General features: G+C 33.6%; 2 protein-coding genes and 1 long non-coding RNA gene across 4 annotated transcripts; 1 reads left to right on the forward strand and 2 right to left on the reverse strand.

Annotated features, from left to right (window-relative positions):
• Nucleotides 1-549: 549 nt before the first annotated feature.
• Nucleotides 550-3,185, reverse strand: LOC116182841. The gene is made up of 2 exons (XM_031471347.1): nt 2,501-3,185; nt 550-2,310 (listed from the first exon to the last, which is right to left on the reverse strand). The coding sequence occupies exons 1-2, from the start codon at nt 2,846-2,848 to the stop codon at nt 1,036-1,038; spliced, it is 1,623 nt and encodes a 540-aa protein (XP_031327207.1). The 5' UTR covers nt 2,849-3,185; the 3' UTR covers nt 550-1,035.
• Nucleotides 3,186-12,869: 9,684 nt separating this feature from the next.
• Nucleotides 12,870-14,475, forward strand: LOC116158894. Of its 2 annotated transcripts, XM_031471755.1 has the most exons (3): nt 12,870-13,055; nt 13,337-13,888; nt 13,941-14,475. In XM_031471755.1, exons 2-3 carry the CDS (start codon nt 13,339-13,341, stop codon nt 14,465-14,467), a joined length of 1,077 nt encoding a protein of 358 aa, XP_031327615.1. In that variant the 5' UTR covers nt 12,870-13,055; nt 13,337-13,338; the 3' UTR covers nt 14,468-14,475. The 2 variants fall into 2 exon arrangements, with proteins under 2 accessions (XP_031327615.1, XP_031327614.1); XM_031471754.1 differs by having other exon boundaries at nt 12,870-13,888.
• Nucleotides 14,476-15,905: 1,430 nt separating this feature from the next.
• On the reverse strand, nt 15,906-18,293 carry LOC116159218. The gene is made up of 2 exons (XR_004142916.1): nt 16,236-18,293; nt 15,906-16,186 (listed from the first exon to the last, which is right to left on the reverse strand). It is a non-coding gene; the product is annotated as an uncharacterized LOC116159218 (long non-coding RNA).
• Between the last annotated feature and the right edge of the window lie 866 nt (nt 18,294-19,159).

A 19,159-nucleotide genomic window follows, 5' to 3' on the forward strand; every position in this document is an offset into this window, starting at 1 on the left:
AAAAGTATTTGATGATGACCCAGGTCCAAAAAAGGTAACGAATATAAAAGGAAACCCAAAATCCAAACCACAATGAAGAAAAAAAGATCCCAAAAAATTATTGAAATATGTTCTAGCCAAATGCAATGTTGATCTCGAAAATCTTGTTTTGAAAAGCTACAGCCACTTTTCGTCTCAACCAAAACGGGTTAAAGAGCTGAAAGGCTTTTTTGATTTCGTAGACCTTACAGTACAAAGCTTTTTTACGACATGTGCCGACTCGATGGCTTTCTCTATATCCTGCGATAGAGAGACTTCTTGCTGTTTTCCAGCTATCAAGAGCTACTTCTTGTCATTATGAGAAGATTGCCCAGTTGACTTACAGACTTTTTTTTCTAAGACGTGGTTGATAAAACTGAATGTTTTTTGGGATTTTCATAACATTATAAAAATCATTCACGAAACCGAACAAAAATTGGAGAAATAGTCCAGTAAATACGTGTTTAAAACTACCGTTTTCGGAACAAAATTGCGGAAGTTTTTTTATCAACGGTTTTATATGAGGAGCAGACTTGCAAAACGCGTTTTGTCCAAAATTGTAAATTTTCAGGAATGACAAAAAACTACTACGTACAATACGAGTTACTTACGGACTTGCGTTTGGTATTAAAAAATCTATTAAAAATAGCATGAGAAATTACTAAATTTGCAGACTGGAAAAAGCCAAAGTGGCTTTACTATTTCAAAAAAACTGTTGGACAAAATGCTATTTGCAGGTCACTAGTTGACAAACAGCATTTTGATTGTCCATCCAACAGATCACTGGGTATAATAAATTTGGAAATGAAACAAACATATTGTCGATAACGTTTACTTGTATTATTTACAAACTTTAAATGAAATTAACCTCTTCCATGTCGTTACATTCACATTCTTCATTTGCTTCTATTTCCCCATCTTCACGTTGTTCTTCAAAAATTGGAACTAACCATGCCAGTTCTGGATCATTGTTCCACTTTTCTCCAGATAATGATTCTAATAATTTTTTTAAACTGTCTATTTTTTTTTCTTTATCTGATGTCCCAAAGGTAGCCATGGCACGACTACCTGGTCGAATCGTGTGCGTGGTTTTAGTAAAGATTGGAATTTGTTTGTATCAGTGCGATAGAGTACTTCACTTTTCACTAAAATATTGTTGGCGGAAACATTCTTTTTAATAAAAAATCTTCGGCAAGAACTTATGCCATTCACTTTTTTGAGCCACTGCAGCATATTTTTTACATCAAGCAGATTCCAATCAGACCCAAGTTTTCGTACCTCGCCCACTTTAGTGTACAATTCCCAATATGCGTCTGGAGTTTTTATGAGACTGTGGGACCTTAATATTTTTTCGATGCGTCCAAAGATTCGATCGGCAGGAAGATAAGAGTGACCTCTGATCGGAAATATAATTTCTATTTCCTTTATTTTTTCGCCTGACGTATGGAGCCAAAACATCAAAGCATGTATGACGTGACTATTTTTGTTTTGCCCCCCACAGCCGTCGGCAAAAAAACGGATCTTCGTCGCATCTTCAGGAAATTCAGTTCTTTTTAAAAAATCAATAATGGCAGATGATGTCTCAGTAGCCCCCCTTCCTGCTTGGTGTTCCATCCACGTGTAAAATATTGGTTCTTGACAATTGAGTTTGGTAACGCAAAAAAAATATATTGACAGCTGTTGAGCGTAAAATGCCTCTTGAATAGGTACTTTTGGCAATACCTGAACTTGCTGTAAGTCGAAGCAGTACGAAACTGTATTAGGCACTTCAGTTTTCATTAACTTATGGAATTGTGTGGCACGAAATTTGTGTACTTTCAGTTCAGTGGATATTTTCTGCTTTTCAGAAGAGCTTTGAGACATACTTATTTTGGTTTGTGTTCTTACACAATAGCTACAAACATCAGTAGCAGGACTGCCGAATCCAATATTGAAATATTTACTGAACACCCGACTGAAGTACTTGTAATTCACTTTTAAACCTTCTGGTGAGTTTTTGTTATATAACTGCCAAAGAATAGAAATGTTGTACTCCGAAGATATGTAGATCCGTCGAGACTTCTGTCTTCCATAGTGGCTCTCTTTTCCTTGTAATTGACTAATGAACGACTTTACAGCATCCAATTTGTCTACAAACTTAAAAGCTCGTCTATCGTCTCCTCTTTTTTCTTTTATAATTTCCTCCCCAGCCTGGAGTTTCTTGCAAATTGTGTTTAGTCTCCTTTGACAAACGTTGTATACAGCCATTACAAACTTTTGACAAATTTGTACTTTTTGTCGACTGATATATACCTGTAAAAATTCGAATATAACACACCTACTAAGTGAAAAAAGCAGTAAAAGATCAACAAAAGCTCGAGAACTTTAATATTCTTTCCAACATAAAAAATGGTTGCACCAAATTGTTGATGAAACACGACGTATGTAAGACTCAAAACATGGAGTCTTTTATCAAAAACGACGTATGTACTTTTATACTTACATGATATTTTGCAGACAAGGAGTGCGGTTTTCCATCAGATTTGCGAGCTCTTTTTCGTTTAGGGATATCCAACTCAATGTTACTGGCTAATATTCCATCTTGAATAACTTTATTGGGATTTTTGTAAAAAACTTCCCGAAGTTTAAGTATATCATCTCGCCCTACTTGCCCACACTGCAGTTTTGGATTATTCTTATGATTACAAACTATATTAAATTGTTGTAAATCAGGATCATGGTTTGAATATCTGACTTGCTTCTTTCTCTCCCTGGATGTTAAATTTGCTTGTCGTTTCCGGCTACCACGGTCACAATCACCAACAATATGCTCCCCATCTGCAGATTCCATTGTAATTGAAACGTTGCGAAAAAGATGCAAACTAAACACACAATACTGCAAAATAAACCGAAACGACACTAAGAGCAGTAACCTAACTGTTAGGTTATAAAAACAGCGTGTTTACGGCTGGACTGAATGCGTTTTGTTCGTCTCACGGACAAAATGCTATTTGTTTGTCTAATGTCGATGGACTAAATGCATTTTGCATGTCCAAGTGAATTTCACAACACATTTCAAGTGGGACATAATGCGATTTGGACATCCAATATTATATGAAACGATAGAGATTCAAGTGTATATTGCAACGCCACCTTCAGTTGAAAAATTTAAAATTTGGACAAACTGCGTTTTGCAAGTCTGCTCCTCATATGTTATCGAATGTGCTGCATCCGAATTTATTGTTTGCTGCCTTGTAGGAAGTCGGCTTCATACCGAAATACGCAAAAAAATTGGAATTATTCAGTACTTTTTTCAGTTTTTTGCTTATATCTCAAAAACGTACGTTTTTTAAAGATGGGCGCCCTATACAAAATTAAAGTAAATAAAATTTTCTACAAAATACATTATTTAGCTTTTATTTAACGATAAGCGGTACCCGCGCTAGAGTTCGCTAAAAAAACCACGATTTTTTGAATTTTCACAAAAGCGCCCAGTACCTACCTTGAAGTCGAGGAATAAACAAGTAATCAACAAAAAACTTAATTTTTGCACAAAACTGTGCCAGCAATGTGAAGGGTCGTGCTCCAACATCGACGATAGGATACGATGCAGAATGCGGAGGCGATCTGGATGAGCTAGTTCCAGTCTTACCGCCTGAAGAGACAGAAGGTATCAATTTATATAAGATTTTGCATCATTATTATGCATTTTTACTTAGTTTTTTCTAGTGTTACACTTTTCAATGTAACATTGAACAGTCACAAATTAGTATTCAGCCTAGACCTTCCACAGCTCCTGACCCTTTGATGGACTTTCGATTGCCCAAGACCCTTTACCTGGGCCTTCTAGTGGACGACGCAAAACAAAACGGAAACGTACAAATTAACTGTGGCTATGTCGCTACAAAATCAAACTGCATCGACAAAGCAGAAAAATGTATTTGCTGTTCGAAAAAGTATTCATGTTATACAATTCCTACAAAAGTGAGCCCAGTAGCTGAGTGGTATTTAAGATATTCAGTGCCGAGTATCGGGTATTGCTTGATTGCCGGTGAAAAACAATTCGAACACCGACTACAATCTTATACGTTTATATCTGATTTGAATAAATTTGTTGATTCAGAAACAATTTCTACAGTACTGTGACAGATAGTTTGCGAGGAAGCAAGAAAGGATTGCCGTAACTAATGATGCAATGTAAATTTCCCTATGGCCCATTTTAAATAACTCTACGCATTTACATTGTCGTATGGCTCGTCTTAAAAAAAAACACCCCGTACTATAACATGTGCACATTATAAATTCACATATGATTTTTATAAATACCTAACTAAATAAATAATGCAAAACTACTGTTATATGTTAAAAGGCTAATATTCAAAACATGTAGGTAGCCTGTATAACTTAATCGTGTCAATGTGACATGCGATTTTTAAATTTCCCAATTTCTATAATTTGATGAGTGCAAAACGAATGTCTTATTACATTAACCAAAATTTATTGATAGGGACTTGACTGCATGTGTTTAATAAATAAATTATAGTCTAATTATTAACAAAATTAAATTAAGTAAAAAAAAAACAATTACTTATATTAAAAATTATATTTTTTTTTATTTAAAAATTACTATACATATAAATTTTACAGAAACAAAGAAGTTGGGAAGAGAGCAAGGCGAAATTTAATAATTGGAGAGGGCAGGGAAGAGGAAGGGGAAGCTTTAATCGAAGGAGAGGAGGAGGAAGAAGAAATTTTAGAGGTGGCGGCCGTGGCTATGGAACATACTATGATAATAGAACTTAGGTAAATAATAATTACCTAATAAAAGTTATAAGTTCTATAACTTTAATACGTCGGTCTATCGTACACAGGTGTTAAGTAATACTTTTTGCAACATGGTAATGAAGAAGTTAAGGATTTATTCAAATTTTTTCAATTGCATTATCAAACAGTTTATTCAAATTTTTTCAATTGCATTATCAAACAGTTTATTCAAATTTTTTCAATTGCATTATCAAACAGTTTATTCAAATTTTTTCAATTGTATTATCAAACAGTTTATTCAAATTTTTTCAATTACATTATCAAACAGTTTATTCAAATTTTTTCAATTGCATTATCAAACAATTTATTCAAATTTTTTCAATTGTATTATCAAACAGTTTATTCAAATTTTTTCAATTGTATTATCAAACAGTTGTGTAGTTAAAAAAAAATAATTCGTTAAAAAACAAAACTTATTTTAAATGATACAGCAATTAATACACCTCTAACAAGCATTATGCGAGTCACTCTGTAATTGGGTGCAAGCCTGTTGAGGGCCCAGAACAAGAGAGGGATAATAAATGTTGAAATGTTAAATTTTAGTTATTTTTATATTTTTATCCCGCACGTATGTAACCAACCTTGGAGTATACTTCACCTACTTAATGTGTTAGAATCAACCACAATGCTATCGTAAGCTGATACAGGAAAAGTTTATAATAATATACCTACGAAAAGTTTTGTATTCAACATAAACAATGCCATCATCATTTTTTACCATAAATAAATACTTTGTGTACATAATGTAAAGTATAAATAAATAGTACTTACCTACTTATAAAGTTATTGACGTTTACTGTATTCGATGAATGATGATGTTTACCAATAATCGAAATGACAGACAAAAAATCGTAAACCATATAATATAATATAATAATATACATTTATGCATATTTATAAAAACACATATACCGAATGAGTCGTAAGATTAGGGGTGACCCGTTTTTTTTAAGGAAACTGCGAAAGATATTCCTCTCCCTCTCGACCGTATAAGGCTGTGTATACTAAGCAGCGATTTATACAAAAAAAACGTTAATCGGTGATCACTATACAGGCGATCCATGAAAAATACGTCCGGATTTCCCCCCTCGGTGATCGATACAAAGAAATCGATCTTTATCACTCGCAATATGTAACCTTTTCTACGATATTTTTCTTCCCTAACGCATTCAAGAGATTAAACTGTATACACTTCTTAAAGTGGTGTTATTAGAGTGTATCCACAAGTGACATGGAAGTATCGCTCATTTGTCGAACAAAACCTTAAATTGTATTGTATATTATATCTATTATACTACTTTCATTACATTAAAAACTGTTAATATACACGTTAAACCCAGGATATTTCAATTTTGTAGACGAAGAAGTTAACATAACCTCCAATAAAACTCACATTTGTTTATAAATTAATAACTGTCACATAACATTTTTCAATTTCGCCAACTTAAGTATGACGAAATAGACATAAAATAATACCAGATTTCCAGAAAATAAACTAAACTTTTAATTAAAATTGTGGAAAATTTAAAACCTCTGCCACAAATTTTTTAATTGAAAACGTATCACTAAGGTGATCTCTATCTATTTCTATCAATTTTATGATCATACCTGGGGGACTTATTAACATCACGTACTCAAGAGGTTATGATTTTATTAAATACAACTATTTTAATTATTGCAGAATTATTCTATGGTTTACTCGTAAAAAATTCAAAAGAGTAAAGTTAGGTAAATATCAATCATTTGACATCTTTAACTATAAAAGCACAAACTTCATTTCAAACCTGAAGCCACACCCTGAAGTTTCCATTTCCATTCCAATTTATTTCTATTATACTAAAAAAGCTTAAATTTTCAACACTAATACGATGCAATTAGTCGAAAAAAACGGCCAAACCTTATCACTACAGTAAAATTTTCCCCCCAATTGCAAATTGTTCTATACAGTACATTAATTTCGTTTATACGAACAAAATAAGATTACGTGACGCTAATAAGCCCCCCATGTACGATCATTAAATTGATAGAAATGGATAGAAGGCAACTTAACGAAGCGTCTTCAATAAAAAAAATCTGCGGAAGGGGCCCTCCACAAACTTTATAAATAGGTATCTAATAGGTTAGTAATATTTACTCCATTTTAAATAAAGGTAATATTTAAGAAACATCATCCATCACAAAGAAAGTACTTTATTTTGAAAAATTGCAGCTTTCCTTAAAATGCGTCATGAAAAAGTATATAAACAAACAAAAATCACAATGATGCCATTTGATATACGTACATCAAAAATTATTTAGGAAATTTGTGTTAAATTTATTTTCATTAAAAAAATTAAATTAAATCTACTTAGGTACATACATATATCTATCTTTTGTTTAAGTATTCTATTGATATATTTATTTTAAATTTTAGATGCCAAACGGTAAGAAATTGATTAATAAAATAATGATATATAAATATTAATGATAATATAAAAACTGAAGAAACCGCAGCAAATACGTCAACTGTCGCCGACGACGGCGACACCAGGCAAACAACTGAGGTAATGTACCATCAATAATTATAAATATTTATATAGTGAAATCAACACCTAACTACCAATAAATGATATTTAAAATTTTAAATTTATTCCAAAGACAAACTGGTAATACTTAAACACGTCAAATATACCAAAAAGTATAAAACTAGACTTAATCTTTACAAATTGAGAATCATAAAATTTAAAAAAAAAATTTTTACAACTTGTAACTCCTTTATTATTACAACCACAGTAATTTATGTCAAATATTTTAAACTTTTTAACGTATTTCTTCTTATCATTAAAATATCAACTGTCACCATTTTATACAAATAGAAAACTTTAATTGATTGTAATGTCCTTAATTTCATAGTATTGGTAATTAGTGTTGACCATTATTTAATTTGTTTTTTATAAAATACATACGCATACACAGGATGTTCCATAAAAAAGTTACTTTTATCATATATCTTAATATCGCAATACACAACTTTTATATTTTTTAATTGAACTGCAATGACACAATTAACAATAATACCAATTTCACTTCAACCACATTGTTTATATAAATATAAAATATGTGACAATATTCAGAAAATGCCACATTGCCAATTAATTCTATAAAACAATACAAATTTAAAGTTATACATATTCTAAGATCTTCATACCCAGTATTAGTATTTCACTTAATTTATAAAACTTCAACTCTCAACATGAGAAATTAGAAACAAAAAATTTTCGATGCTTTCATTTTTTCAATTTTAATTCTTTGTCATGCAACTTTTATTTTACACATAAACACAATGTTATATATTTATAATAATATACTATTTCCTTTTAATTTTTAGGTGGAAGAAGAACAAGTTAACGGTAAGCATAATTGATTCATTTCTAAAATTCAATAAAATTAATACTTTAAATCTTTATAGAAACGCAAAGTCGCAACGAATCTGAACGAGTAAGTAAATAATATCTAACTGGAACCTACGAATAGCGAAAAGACTAAACAGTCGAAGCCAAATCTATATTAAAAAAAAATCTAATTTCATTATTAATTGAATTAAGTAAATTAAAAAAATAAAGACATATTTTTAAACTTTTTACATACACTTTTTTTAATTTACAAGATTCAACAAATTTACAATACAATACAAATTTAAAATTCTACAATTTTTTTAATTTCATTTCATTTTGATCTTTTCAACAAGTTGTATATTGTATTTCTTAAGTATAAATATTTATTGACAATCATAAAGAATACGACATCAAATTTCAACATAAAACTTGTACAGTATATCTTTCATGATTTCATTTTTACACGCAAAATATTTTATCATACACCAATAGGTACCTACAATAGAAACTTGCCGATCCGACCTAATCCGGATCTGAGATTATTTGAGTGAATGAATTTTTCGAATTAACAAAAATAACAATAAAATTTTATTCTGAATTACTTATTAAGAAATAAATAATTGTAATTACAAATGATACAAAATAGAATAAACAAAACACAACAATTGTTCTAAATCTAAACAATGCATATCATCAATATCAAAATGCCCATCATGTAATCACATTTTGATGAAAAAATTGTACAATACTGACACTGTTGTTCGAATTATTCTTTACTTACAAAATAACGTACCTATAATACACTTTCATCCTGTTCGAATTGGCGAAGGTCTACTGTAGCTATTAATATATTTATAAAATTATACTGTTTTCATCTTATTTTTAGACGGAATCCGATGCGGTGGAGTCGCGGGGTCAGGTAATTAATATATATTATTTGTTCACATCACACTACAGATGCAGTTAAGCTCCTCCAAAAAAATTCGAACATTTTTTATTGACCAAATTTTCTAAACCTATAACAAACGACCATTTGCATTCATTCATAATTACTGTATCTGAATTAACATCCATAATATCAAATCTATCCTTGCGTTTTGTATTTATCTTACTTACCTCAATTTCCTATTAATTTTATTAAAACAAACAAAATAGTTTTTTTGAAGGATTTACGCTATTCAAAAGGTTGGTAACTATAACGTAGATTGTAATATTTGGAATCAAATTTGAAAACTTTTAAGACCAATATCTCTTCATTGTAATAATTTTCATTTCTTTTGTACCTTATACACGATGTTTTTTTAAAGATGGGCCATAGAGAAATTTAAATTGCGCCAATTGTTCTCAAATTTTGACCTTACGCTTAGTCATTTCACAAACAGTTCTCTATCTCAACCCTGCATCAACAAAGCAGAAAAATGTATTTGCTGTTCGAAAAAGTATTCATGTTATACAATTCCTACAAAAGTGGGCCCAATAGCTGAGTGGTATGCAAGCTGTTCAGTGCCGAGTATCGGGTATTGTTTGATTGCCGATGAAAAATAATTCGAACACCGACTGCAATCTTATACGTTTATATCTGATCTGAATAAATTTGTTGATTCAGAAACAATTTCTACAGTACTGTGACAGATAATTTGCGAGGAAACAAGAAAGGATTACCGTAAATAATGATACAATGTAAATTTCCCTATGGCCCATTTTAAATAACTCTACGCCTTTACATTGTCGTATGGCCCTTTTTTAAAAAAAACACCCTGTACTACAACATGTGTACATTATAAATTCACATATGATTTTTATAAGTACCTACCTGAATAAATAATGCAAAACTACTGTTATATGTTAAAAGGCTAATATTCAAAACATGTAGGTAGCCTTAAGTATAACTTAATCGTGTCAATGTGACATGCGATTTTTAAATTTCCCAATTTCTATAATTTAATGAGTGCAAAACGAATGTCTTATTACATTCACCAAAATTTATTGATAGGGACTTGCACTTGACTGCATGTGTTTAATAAATAAATTATAGTCTAATTATTAACAAAATTAAATTAAGTAAAAAAAACAATTACTTATATTAAAAATTATATTTTTTTTTATTTAAAAATTACTATACATATAAATTTTACAGAAACGAAAAGAAAGAGATTGGGAGGTGAGCAAGAGAGGAGGAGGGAACAATTACAGGGGGCAAGTAAGGGGGAGAAGAGGAAATTTTAATGGAAGAAGAGGAAGAGGAAGAGGAGGGAGGTTTAATAATTTTAGAGGTGGGCGAGGCTACACAAATTATTATGATAATAGAACTTATAACTTTTATTAGGTAAATAATAATTACCTACCTAATAAAAGTTATAAGTTCTATAACTTTAATACGTCGGTCTATCGTACACAGGTGTTAAGTAATATTTTTTCAATTGCATTATCAAACAGTTTATTCAAATTTTTTCAATTGCATTATCAAACAGTTTATTCAAATTTTTTCAATTGTATTATCAAACAGTTGTGTAGTTAAAAAAAAATAATTCGTTAAAAAACAAAACTTATTTTAAATGATACAGCAATTAATACACCTCTAACAAGCATTTGCCACGGAAAATCCGGAACAAATGTTACCTACCCGGTAGCTCACTGCTGGTGGACGATGGTCGAGGGCTGCTACAACCACTGCTGTAGGGCGCCACAAGTTTGTAAGGGAAATTCCTCTCAAACTTGAAAGAGGATACACAAAACAAGATAGGAAAATTATGAGATTTATTAGGCACACAAAACGAAGGAAATAAAATTAAATAACTAAAGGTATGATTTTGTTTTCAAATAATAATTGGGTGCTATGGGAATTATGCTTATTACGAATAATAACCGACGGCAACAAGACCAGAATTACTGGCTTTTATACGTATAAACCAGCGGGTGAATGACTTGTGAAAATAAAGGGAGGTTTAAGCAGGCTGCCGTTGGAAGATCTTCCTTACTTGGACCTTGCCAGGTAAGACGCAATATAGTAGTTAAGGTGAAAGCATAGGTCTTGTTTTTGTCTCACAAATATTGTAAATAAGGTAGTTGCAATACACCCCCCCCACACAAATTAATTTGAACTAACAAGTTCTGTTAAATATTGACTACTGTCAAATCTCAATACAAAATACAAATTAAATTATTATGTGCCACTTGGCTTTTGCATTATCAATACCAAAATAATTGAGGGTTAAGGAGGTAAGACAAGATGGAGGATTATGGGAAGGACTAGGATGGGTGAGTAAACTTCAGGTAATAGGAAAGGTCTAACCTTGGTTTGTCTTCAGCCGCCGGTGGAAGTAAAGCTGGTCCTCAGGTGGTATCGGCCCAGAATGGAACAATCGACTTAATATCACTAGGCCTGGATGGACGTTGGATTGCCCTGAAGTTCACGGTGGAGGGAACGATTGACGACACGGGAAATCAAGATGACGAGACACAAAGAGCTTCGGTGAGTCCGATACACAATCCAAGTTGTATTTTAATTTCAATCCACTAGGTAGATATGTAGAAAATTAGCAATGTCGCAACGTAGAAATGGCTGCAAAGATTAATTCCTAAGATCGAGCAAGAATATAATAAACTGGTTTACCTCTAAAGATCTTGAACGAGCCGAAGTGTAATATCCATGTGGTCGAATAATCCGCCCAAGTGCGAAAATGAACGCTGGTCCAATAATAGCAGAACCCAATTTGCCAACTAATAATTCCAGCTTCAAAGGAGCCTTTATTCTTAAATAATCCTCGTGATGAGTTGGATAAATTATAATTAAGAATACAGCTAACCACACTTCAATCTTGCGCGAGAGTTGCAACAGGAAGAGAAGAAGACTTTCACTTTTCCTGGGGAAATGTATAAAAGTGGGGATTCCCCTAATCAATCTCAGGTGACCAAATATTTAAACTTTAAAGATTCCCAACTTTGAATTGCAGGACAAGGAGAAAACCTACATAGAAGAGGATAAGCAGTGATAACAATTTAAATGTGACAATGCAATAAAATATGCTGTCACGGAGTGAAAATTAAGCGCAAGGAAAATTAGAACGTTAAAGCCTGAAATACAATCTCAAAAAAACTACTGAATTCTTAACCAAATAAGCAATTTATACGGTTTCCAAAAAAAACCGTCACACATTATGCGAGTCACTCTGTAATTGGGTGCAAGCCTGTTGAGGGCCCAGAACAAGAGAGGGATAATAAATGTTGAAATGTTAAATTTTAGTTATTTTTGTAAGTATATATTACCTATTTTTCACTTAACACCTTTGTGCGATAGACCAACGAATAAATATTTATAGAATATATAATTAAATATTTATTTTATTGTTTTTATTTTACCTACTATTTATACAATATCATCTGATAGCGTTTTGGACTTACTGCATTAGTGCGCACTACGTCTGCATTATTTTCGACTTACCACAGTGCAACTTTCTTATACCTGTTCGACTTAAGATGTAAAATTGCATTCGTTGCTAGCTATTATAGTCGAACATGTAAAAAAGTGGGTAATAGCACCCCACTAAGTGCGGGTAATACCGGCCACTATTGGTTTTTTTTTAAAATTATATTTTTATTTATGTTAAGAATAAGTTTTGACAATAAAGTAAGTTGGATTGTGTATTGTCTGAGCTTTATATTGGTACCGTAGAATCGCCTTACTTTGCCCATTAAGCCAAACTTTGCCCACATGCTAGGCAATTTAAAAAATTCGAAATTATCCATTTGGCAACTGTGGCAATGGTGAATGCGTGGGGGTATGCATGTTCAAGGTTGATAGCATGTGTAAAACTGCTCACATGCATTTCTCGAGTGCGCGTGGTGACACATAGTTCGCAGGTAAATATTACTCTTTTTTGTCTTATTTTTTACGTAAATTGTAAGGTTTGGTGCGGGATACGTATTTGGGTTGTAGTTTTGAGCTATTGACAGTAGTTTTATATGACCATTAATTACTTCAATATATCCACAGATTAATATTTAAAAAATTATTTTTTTATAAATTTGAAAAAATAAAAGTGGGCAATGTTATCCGCAATTTTGTGATGAAACCTAAGATTTATTTTCAAACAATTATACGTCAATGATCGTAACTTATAGCATCGACATAATTATTTCAGCAATGGGAAAGTATAAAAGACGGCTAGGGGCGCGAAAATATATGGACTACGAAGCTAGTGCATTAGAAAGGGCCTTGCAAGCAATGAAAGAGGGGATGAGCAGTCGGAGGGCTGAAACCCTGTACAACATCCCGAGAAGGACGTTGTTGAATAAAATGAAACATATACACACCGGCGATGTTGGTCGACCAAAGAGTCTTTCTCAAGCAGAAGAAAGAAGCTTAGTGGACGTCCTAATAGCAAGTGCAGAATTTGGGAGTCTTATGACAGAACTAGACCTAAGAATGCTGGTTAGAAATTATCTGGACCAAAAGGGGATCTCTCTGACTTGTTTTAAAGAAAATTTGCCAGGAAGAGACTGGGTATATTTGTTCTTGAAGAGGAACAAAACCAAACTAACGAAAAGGACCTGCCAGAATATTAAAAGATGCCGCGCTGAAAAAACCTCAGAAGAGTTTGAAAGTTATTTTCAAAATTTAGAGACGACTCTGCAAGATGTTCCTCCTCAAAATATTTTGAATTATGATGAGACCAACCTAAGCGATAACCCAGGTCAGCATTATTATAGCTTAAAGTTTTTTTAATCTAAATCTTAATATTTTAGGAACCACGAAGTGCATATTTTTCCGAGGAACCAAATATCCCGAACGACGAATGAACACCACTAAAAGTGCCATTTCTCTTATGTTCTCAGCAACCGCAGCTGGTGAACTCTTGCCATGTTATGTAGTGTACAAAGCCGAGCGAATGTACAGTTCTTGGATAGAAGGAGGTCCACCCAACACAATTTATAACAGAACGAAAAGTGGATGGTTTGACGCTGGTACATTTGTTGATTATTTTAATAAAGTTGTGATTCCTTGGGCAAGAAGATTAAAAGGACCCAAAGTTGTTATAGGGGATAATTTATCCTCTCACCTTAATGTTGATGTGTTGCTTGCCTGTCAAAGGAACAACATCCGTTTTGTCTTTCTACCTCCGAATTCGACCCACATAACACAGCCTTTGGATGTCAGTTTCTTTGGGCCCTTAAAAAAGGCTTGGCGGACAATCTTGCAAGATGTCAAACTAAAATATCCCTCTCAAACTGTGTGGAGAAATCGTTTTTCCCAGGTCTTTTGGCCAAGCTAATAAAGACGATCGAACTGAAGTCGGAGAAGAATATAAAAAATGGATTTAGAGCGACTGGAATTGTCCCCCTTTGTCCTGATGAAGTTTTAAAGAAAATGCCCACAGCAAGGTACAAAGAAAGAGTTTCACGAGAAATTGATAATTCCTTATTAGACTTTTTGCAATCCCAAAATAAACGCGGCGAAAGGGTTCAAAGGAATAAAAAGAAAATGTTGCACGTTGAACCTGGAGCATCAGTTTCAGTGGCAGATCTCCCCATTGCCCAGAATAAAACAAGCGTAGAATATGAAGTTCCGGCCATAGAATCTGAAGTTCAGGATGCAGAACCTGAAGTTGACAGCGTAGAATCTGAAGTTGAGGACGTAGAATCAGAAGTTCAGACTAGAAGCGACCCTGAAGAAAGACAAATAAAAGTTGGCGACCACGTAGTTGTAGAGATTAAAGGAAAAAAGTTTCTAAAATACCATTATGTGGCAGTTGTGTTAGAAACGGATGATGAAAACGACTCGCTTTTTGTGAAGTTTATGAAGAAAGGCCTGGCTGGTTTTATATTTCCTCCCATGGAGGATACATCTATAATTAACATTTCAGATGTCAAACAAGTTTTGACGCAGGGGACTGAGAAACGGAGGGGAATTTATATTTTTAGTGATATAAAACCCAGTTTTAATTTAAAGTAAAATGTTGAACCTTGTTTTTATGTATCTACCTACCTTAGAGTGATATTTTACGTTTTATTTTATGTTTAATATTTAGAATCTAAATTTTGTTTTATAGTTCTTAAGAATTTTTGTTTAGTTTTAAGCGTTTTGACAAAATATATTGGTATTTTTGATGGAAAAAGTGTATTTTTAAAATCAACTATGCTTTAAAATAAGTTTAAAATCACTTTACTTGGGCAAAGTTACCCATACATGGCCTAATTATGCCATAATATACAATTCTTATGAAGTGGGCAAAGAAACCCAAAGTGTGTTTAACTTTGCCCACCTACTTTTTATTTTTTTTTCAGTTGCAATTGAGGCGTTAGGGTTTCTTAAATGTATCATGCACATCACCTTTTGTTAGGTATATGTGTAGTATATATTAATAAACCAATATAATGTTAATAAAAAAAAATATGATGAATTCAAATGAAATATGTGGGCAAAGTAACCCGGTTCTACTATAAATCATTTCCCTAACTTGAAAAATTGGTCACAATTACAAAACTTGCTTAAGGGGCCGCCATTCCCCCACTTTTCCCTACTTTAGATTTAATTTCATTGTTTACAGTTACAGCTGCTCTTTTGCATAACGCATGCATTACGATTGATGACTTGCCAGATGAATACGTAAATTTTGCAAATGAAATGGAAGAAGAAAGGCAGAACAATATAGAAGTACTTATATCATGGTATAATATTATATGTAGTTTTCTTTTTTATTAAAAAATAAATTCATGGAACATTTTTTATTGAATAAAACATAAGATTATAGACACAGCATCATTGCAAAGAAACTGATCATCACTAGAAGAGTGATTTTTTTTTCGCAATCACACTTGTGTTCCATAGTATTTGCAACATCTTTAAGTATAGCAATAAATTGGTCTTGTCGCTGCATTCTTTCTCTATGTCTCTGTGTCAATGCTGTTCTCTACCGTCCTTCTTTTCCTTTTGTGAGTAGGAGTACTTGTCCCGCTAGAAGTGGTTCCACAATCGCTAGTTCTTGCTTCATCTAAAATTGAACATATTACATTGCATCGAGCAAGACAAAATTGAAGTACCTGATGCTCCAGGTATTTCCAGATCCCTTGCACTGCTACATGTTGCAACTGGTTGAATTTCAGGTTTTTTCTGTAATATTTCATTTAGTAAGTCAAAAAATTTTCAAAATTTTGGATCGTTGCCGGAAGTGTCGTTATATTTCTTGACTATCTTGTAATGTTTGACCAATCCCTTCCAATTCGTGTCGCGCTGCGTACCTACCAATTTAATCCCAACCTTTTGCGACATTAGTTTTATTCGTTTTAGGTTGATATTGGTGACGTAGTCACTTCTGTCAACACCAAACCATTCGTTTTATACAAAAACTTTAACCAAGTGCACAATAACCCTATTCGTTTTAAAATTGTTATGTCAGCCCTGTGGTTGTCAAAGAGTGAACATGCTCAAGGAGGATAGGATGTAGGTCAACTTTAAATTTACGAATAAGTGAGGTTACGTGTGTCTGTATAGGCCTACAAAAATTTTTAATCTCCAATATCATTTTTAAATACACTTGTCGCACCGATTCCAAGAATATTCGCTTCCTGTGCATTTTGTATCACAACAACGTATGTCAACGTGTTTATTATGTGTTTTTTTCCAAATGTTACATTTCTTACATTGAAACCCAAACAGATGTATTCGGGTGGGATTTCCTACGTGAACAATGTAGGGGAGAGTAGGTACCTTTCGGACCGCGGGATGTTTAGGACATACTTAAATATTACCGCCGTTGTGAATTTTGAACACTGTAGCACCTGTAGGTATTTATATTGTATTGGTACTTAAAGATAGACCGTCCTTTGTAGTTTTTGTCATATACTCAACACTTAGCTTACCTACCTATAACCTAACTTTTTTTAAAATTTCCCAAATATCTAAAACCAGTAGAGGGATGTTTCGGACGGTTGCATGAGGTACGTTTATACCTTATTATTATTTTATTTTAATAAGAGCGTTTTATCTCACAGAATATGCGGACCGTTTACAAGAAAAAGGCCCCATGTCAGCTAAAGCGTCCTGCAAGACAGGCTAACATTTCTCCAGACGTTTTCCAACGAGCGTTGGATGATATAAGGAATAAAGTCAAGTCCGTCAGACAGGCAGCTGCAGATTACAATAGTCCCAAATCTACACTATTTGGATATGTAAAATCAAAAAGAGTTCCGGGGAACCAAACTTACAGTTCAAAATTTGTTAGCAGGCAGCTTTTTACCGATTGTGAAGAAAAAGCATTAGCAGAATATCTTATTACAGCGGCTAATATGCATTATGGGCTGAATATTAACCAAGTCAAAGAGCTAGCTTATAATTACGCTGTAGCTAATAGTAAAAAAGTACCTGACAATTGGTGGGTAAACGGACGCGCAAGCAAAGATTGGCTTAAAGGATTTCTTCAAAGGTAAAAGAACCTATCAATTAGGAAGCCAGTATCAACAAGTTTGTCGAGAGCTACTAGCTTTAACAAAAAAAAACGTTGGGGAGTTTTTTGACAAACTTGCCCATTTATTTGAAAAATATCAGTTTAATCCAGCCTTTATTTACAATCTTGATGAAACTGGGCTTCAAACAGTTCACCGACCAAGCAAAATTATTGCAGAGAAAGGCAGAAAACAAATCGGACGCGCTACGTCTCGCGAAAAAGGAGAAACGGTCATCGTTTGTGCAACTATTAATGCAATAGGAAACTCAATTCCACCGTGCTTTATTTTTCCTAGAGCAAAATTTAAGGACTATGTTAAAAAATGCTCCAACTGGATCATCTGGCAGTGCAAACCCGTCTGGTTGGATGAACGGGCCAATATTTTTAGAATATTTACATCATTTTTCAAAATTAGTTCCTTCGAGCAAGGAATCCCCTGTTCTTTGCATATACGATAATCACGACCGTCACGTTTCAATGCGATTTCTGCCCAGTGCTCTGAATGTCAACGTGAAGAGATTCAAAAAAGCGCGGGTAAACGGCGGGAGTAACTATGACTCTCCGGGCGAGAGACTTCGCTTTCTACCACTCATCCTGGGAGCGAGGGGAATCAGATGCAACGACGAGACGGCGAACATCTTGCGCATACCACCATCTTTGCGCGCCAGTTGTGTGCATACCTGTTTAAAATGGGGAAGCACTACACAGGAACTTCATGGCTGCCGTCTGGAAGTGGAGGCCGGAGCAACACACATAGTCCCCGAAGACCCACCAACCGGCCGTGTCACTCAACCCAACACCGTAGCTCATCGGCGCCGATATATAATATTATTATGCTTTGTATAATAATCAAATAGTATAATTATCTCTTTTGTAATTCCACTGCGGGAAACTAGCCTAAGCAGAAATGTGGTACCAATGTAAATTCACCAATAAACCATTCGTTAGCCAAATGCCTCATCTAAGTGACGTGCATGAATGGATTAACGAGATTCTATGCAAGGGAAAAAGGCATTGTCATTTTAACGTTGCCTCCTCATTGCAGCCACAAGCTGCAACCATTAGATGTGGGGGTGTTTCACAGCTTTAAAACTTTCATAGGATGTGAACATGACAAGTGGCTGCTAAATAATCCGGAAAAGACCATCACGATTTATGAAATTGGCGAGTTTGTGAAGAATGCTTATTCTGCGTCATTTACTAAAGAAAATATTGAGAGCGGATTTCGTGCAGCGGAATTTTTCCATTTAACAGAGACGTATTTAAAGAAGTGGACTTTCTATCCAGTGCCGTTACAGACCGTTCCTACGAAAATTCTGCCAAAAATCAAGAAATTATGAATGGTCCGGATAGTGCAAATTTAGCAGCTAATGGGGAAAATAATAATCAACAAATCAGTGATCCCGGTACTGAAACTGCAAGCTCTTGTATGTCACAGCCCATTGTTCCTGTTCCTTCATCATCACAGCTGATGGTGACTCCCGAGTACGTTAGACCACTACCCAAAGCGGGTCCACGAAA

This window comes from Photinus pyralis, unplaced genomic scaffold (assembly GCF_008802855.1).
Source record: "Photinus pyralis isolate 1611_PpyrPB1 unplaced genomic scaffold, Ppyr1.3 Ppyr1.4_LG1, whole genome shotgun sequence".
Taxonomy (NCBI): domain Eukaryota; kingdom Metazoa; phylum Arthropoda; class Insecta; order Coleoptera; family Lampyridae; genus Photinus; species Photinus pyralis.

Coding starts and splice junctions, on each gene's coding strand:
- LOC116182841 (XM_031471347.1), bottom strand. CDS start 2,848: ATGGAATCTGCAGATGGGGAGCATATTGTTGGTGATTGTGACCGTGGT. Junction 2,311..2,500: donor CCTTGTCTGCAAAATATCAT/GTAAGTATAAAA, acceptor GAATTTTTACAG/GTATATATCAGTCGACAAAA.
- LOC116158894 (XM_031471754.1), top strand. CDS start 13,300: ATGATCGTAACTTATAGCATCGACATAATTATTTCAGCAATGGGAAAG. Junction 13,889..13,940: donor CAACCTAAGCGATAACCCAG/GTCAGCATTATT, acceptor TTAATATTTTAG/GAACCACGAAGTGCATATTT.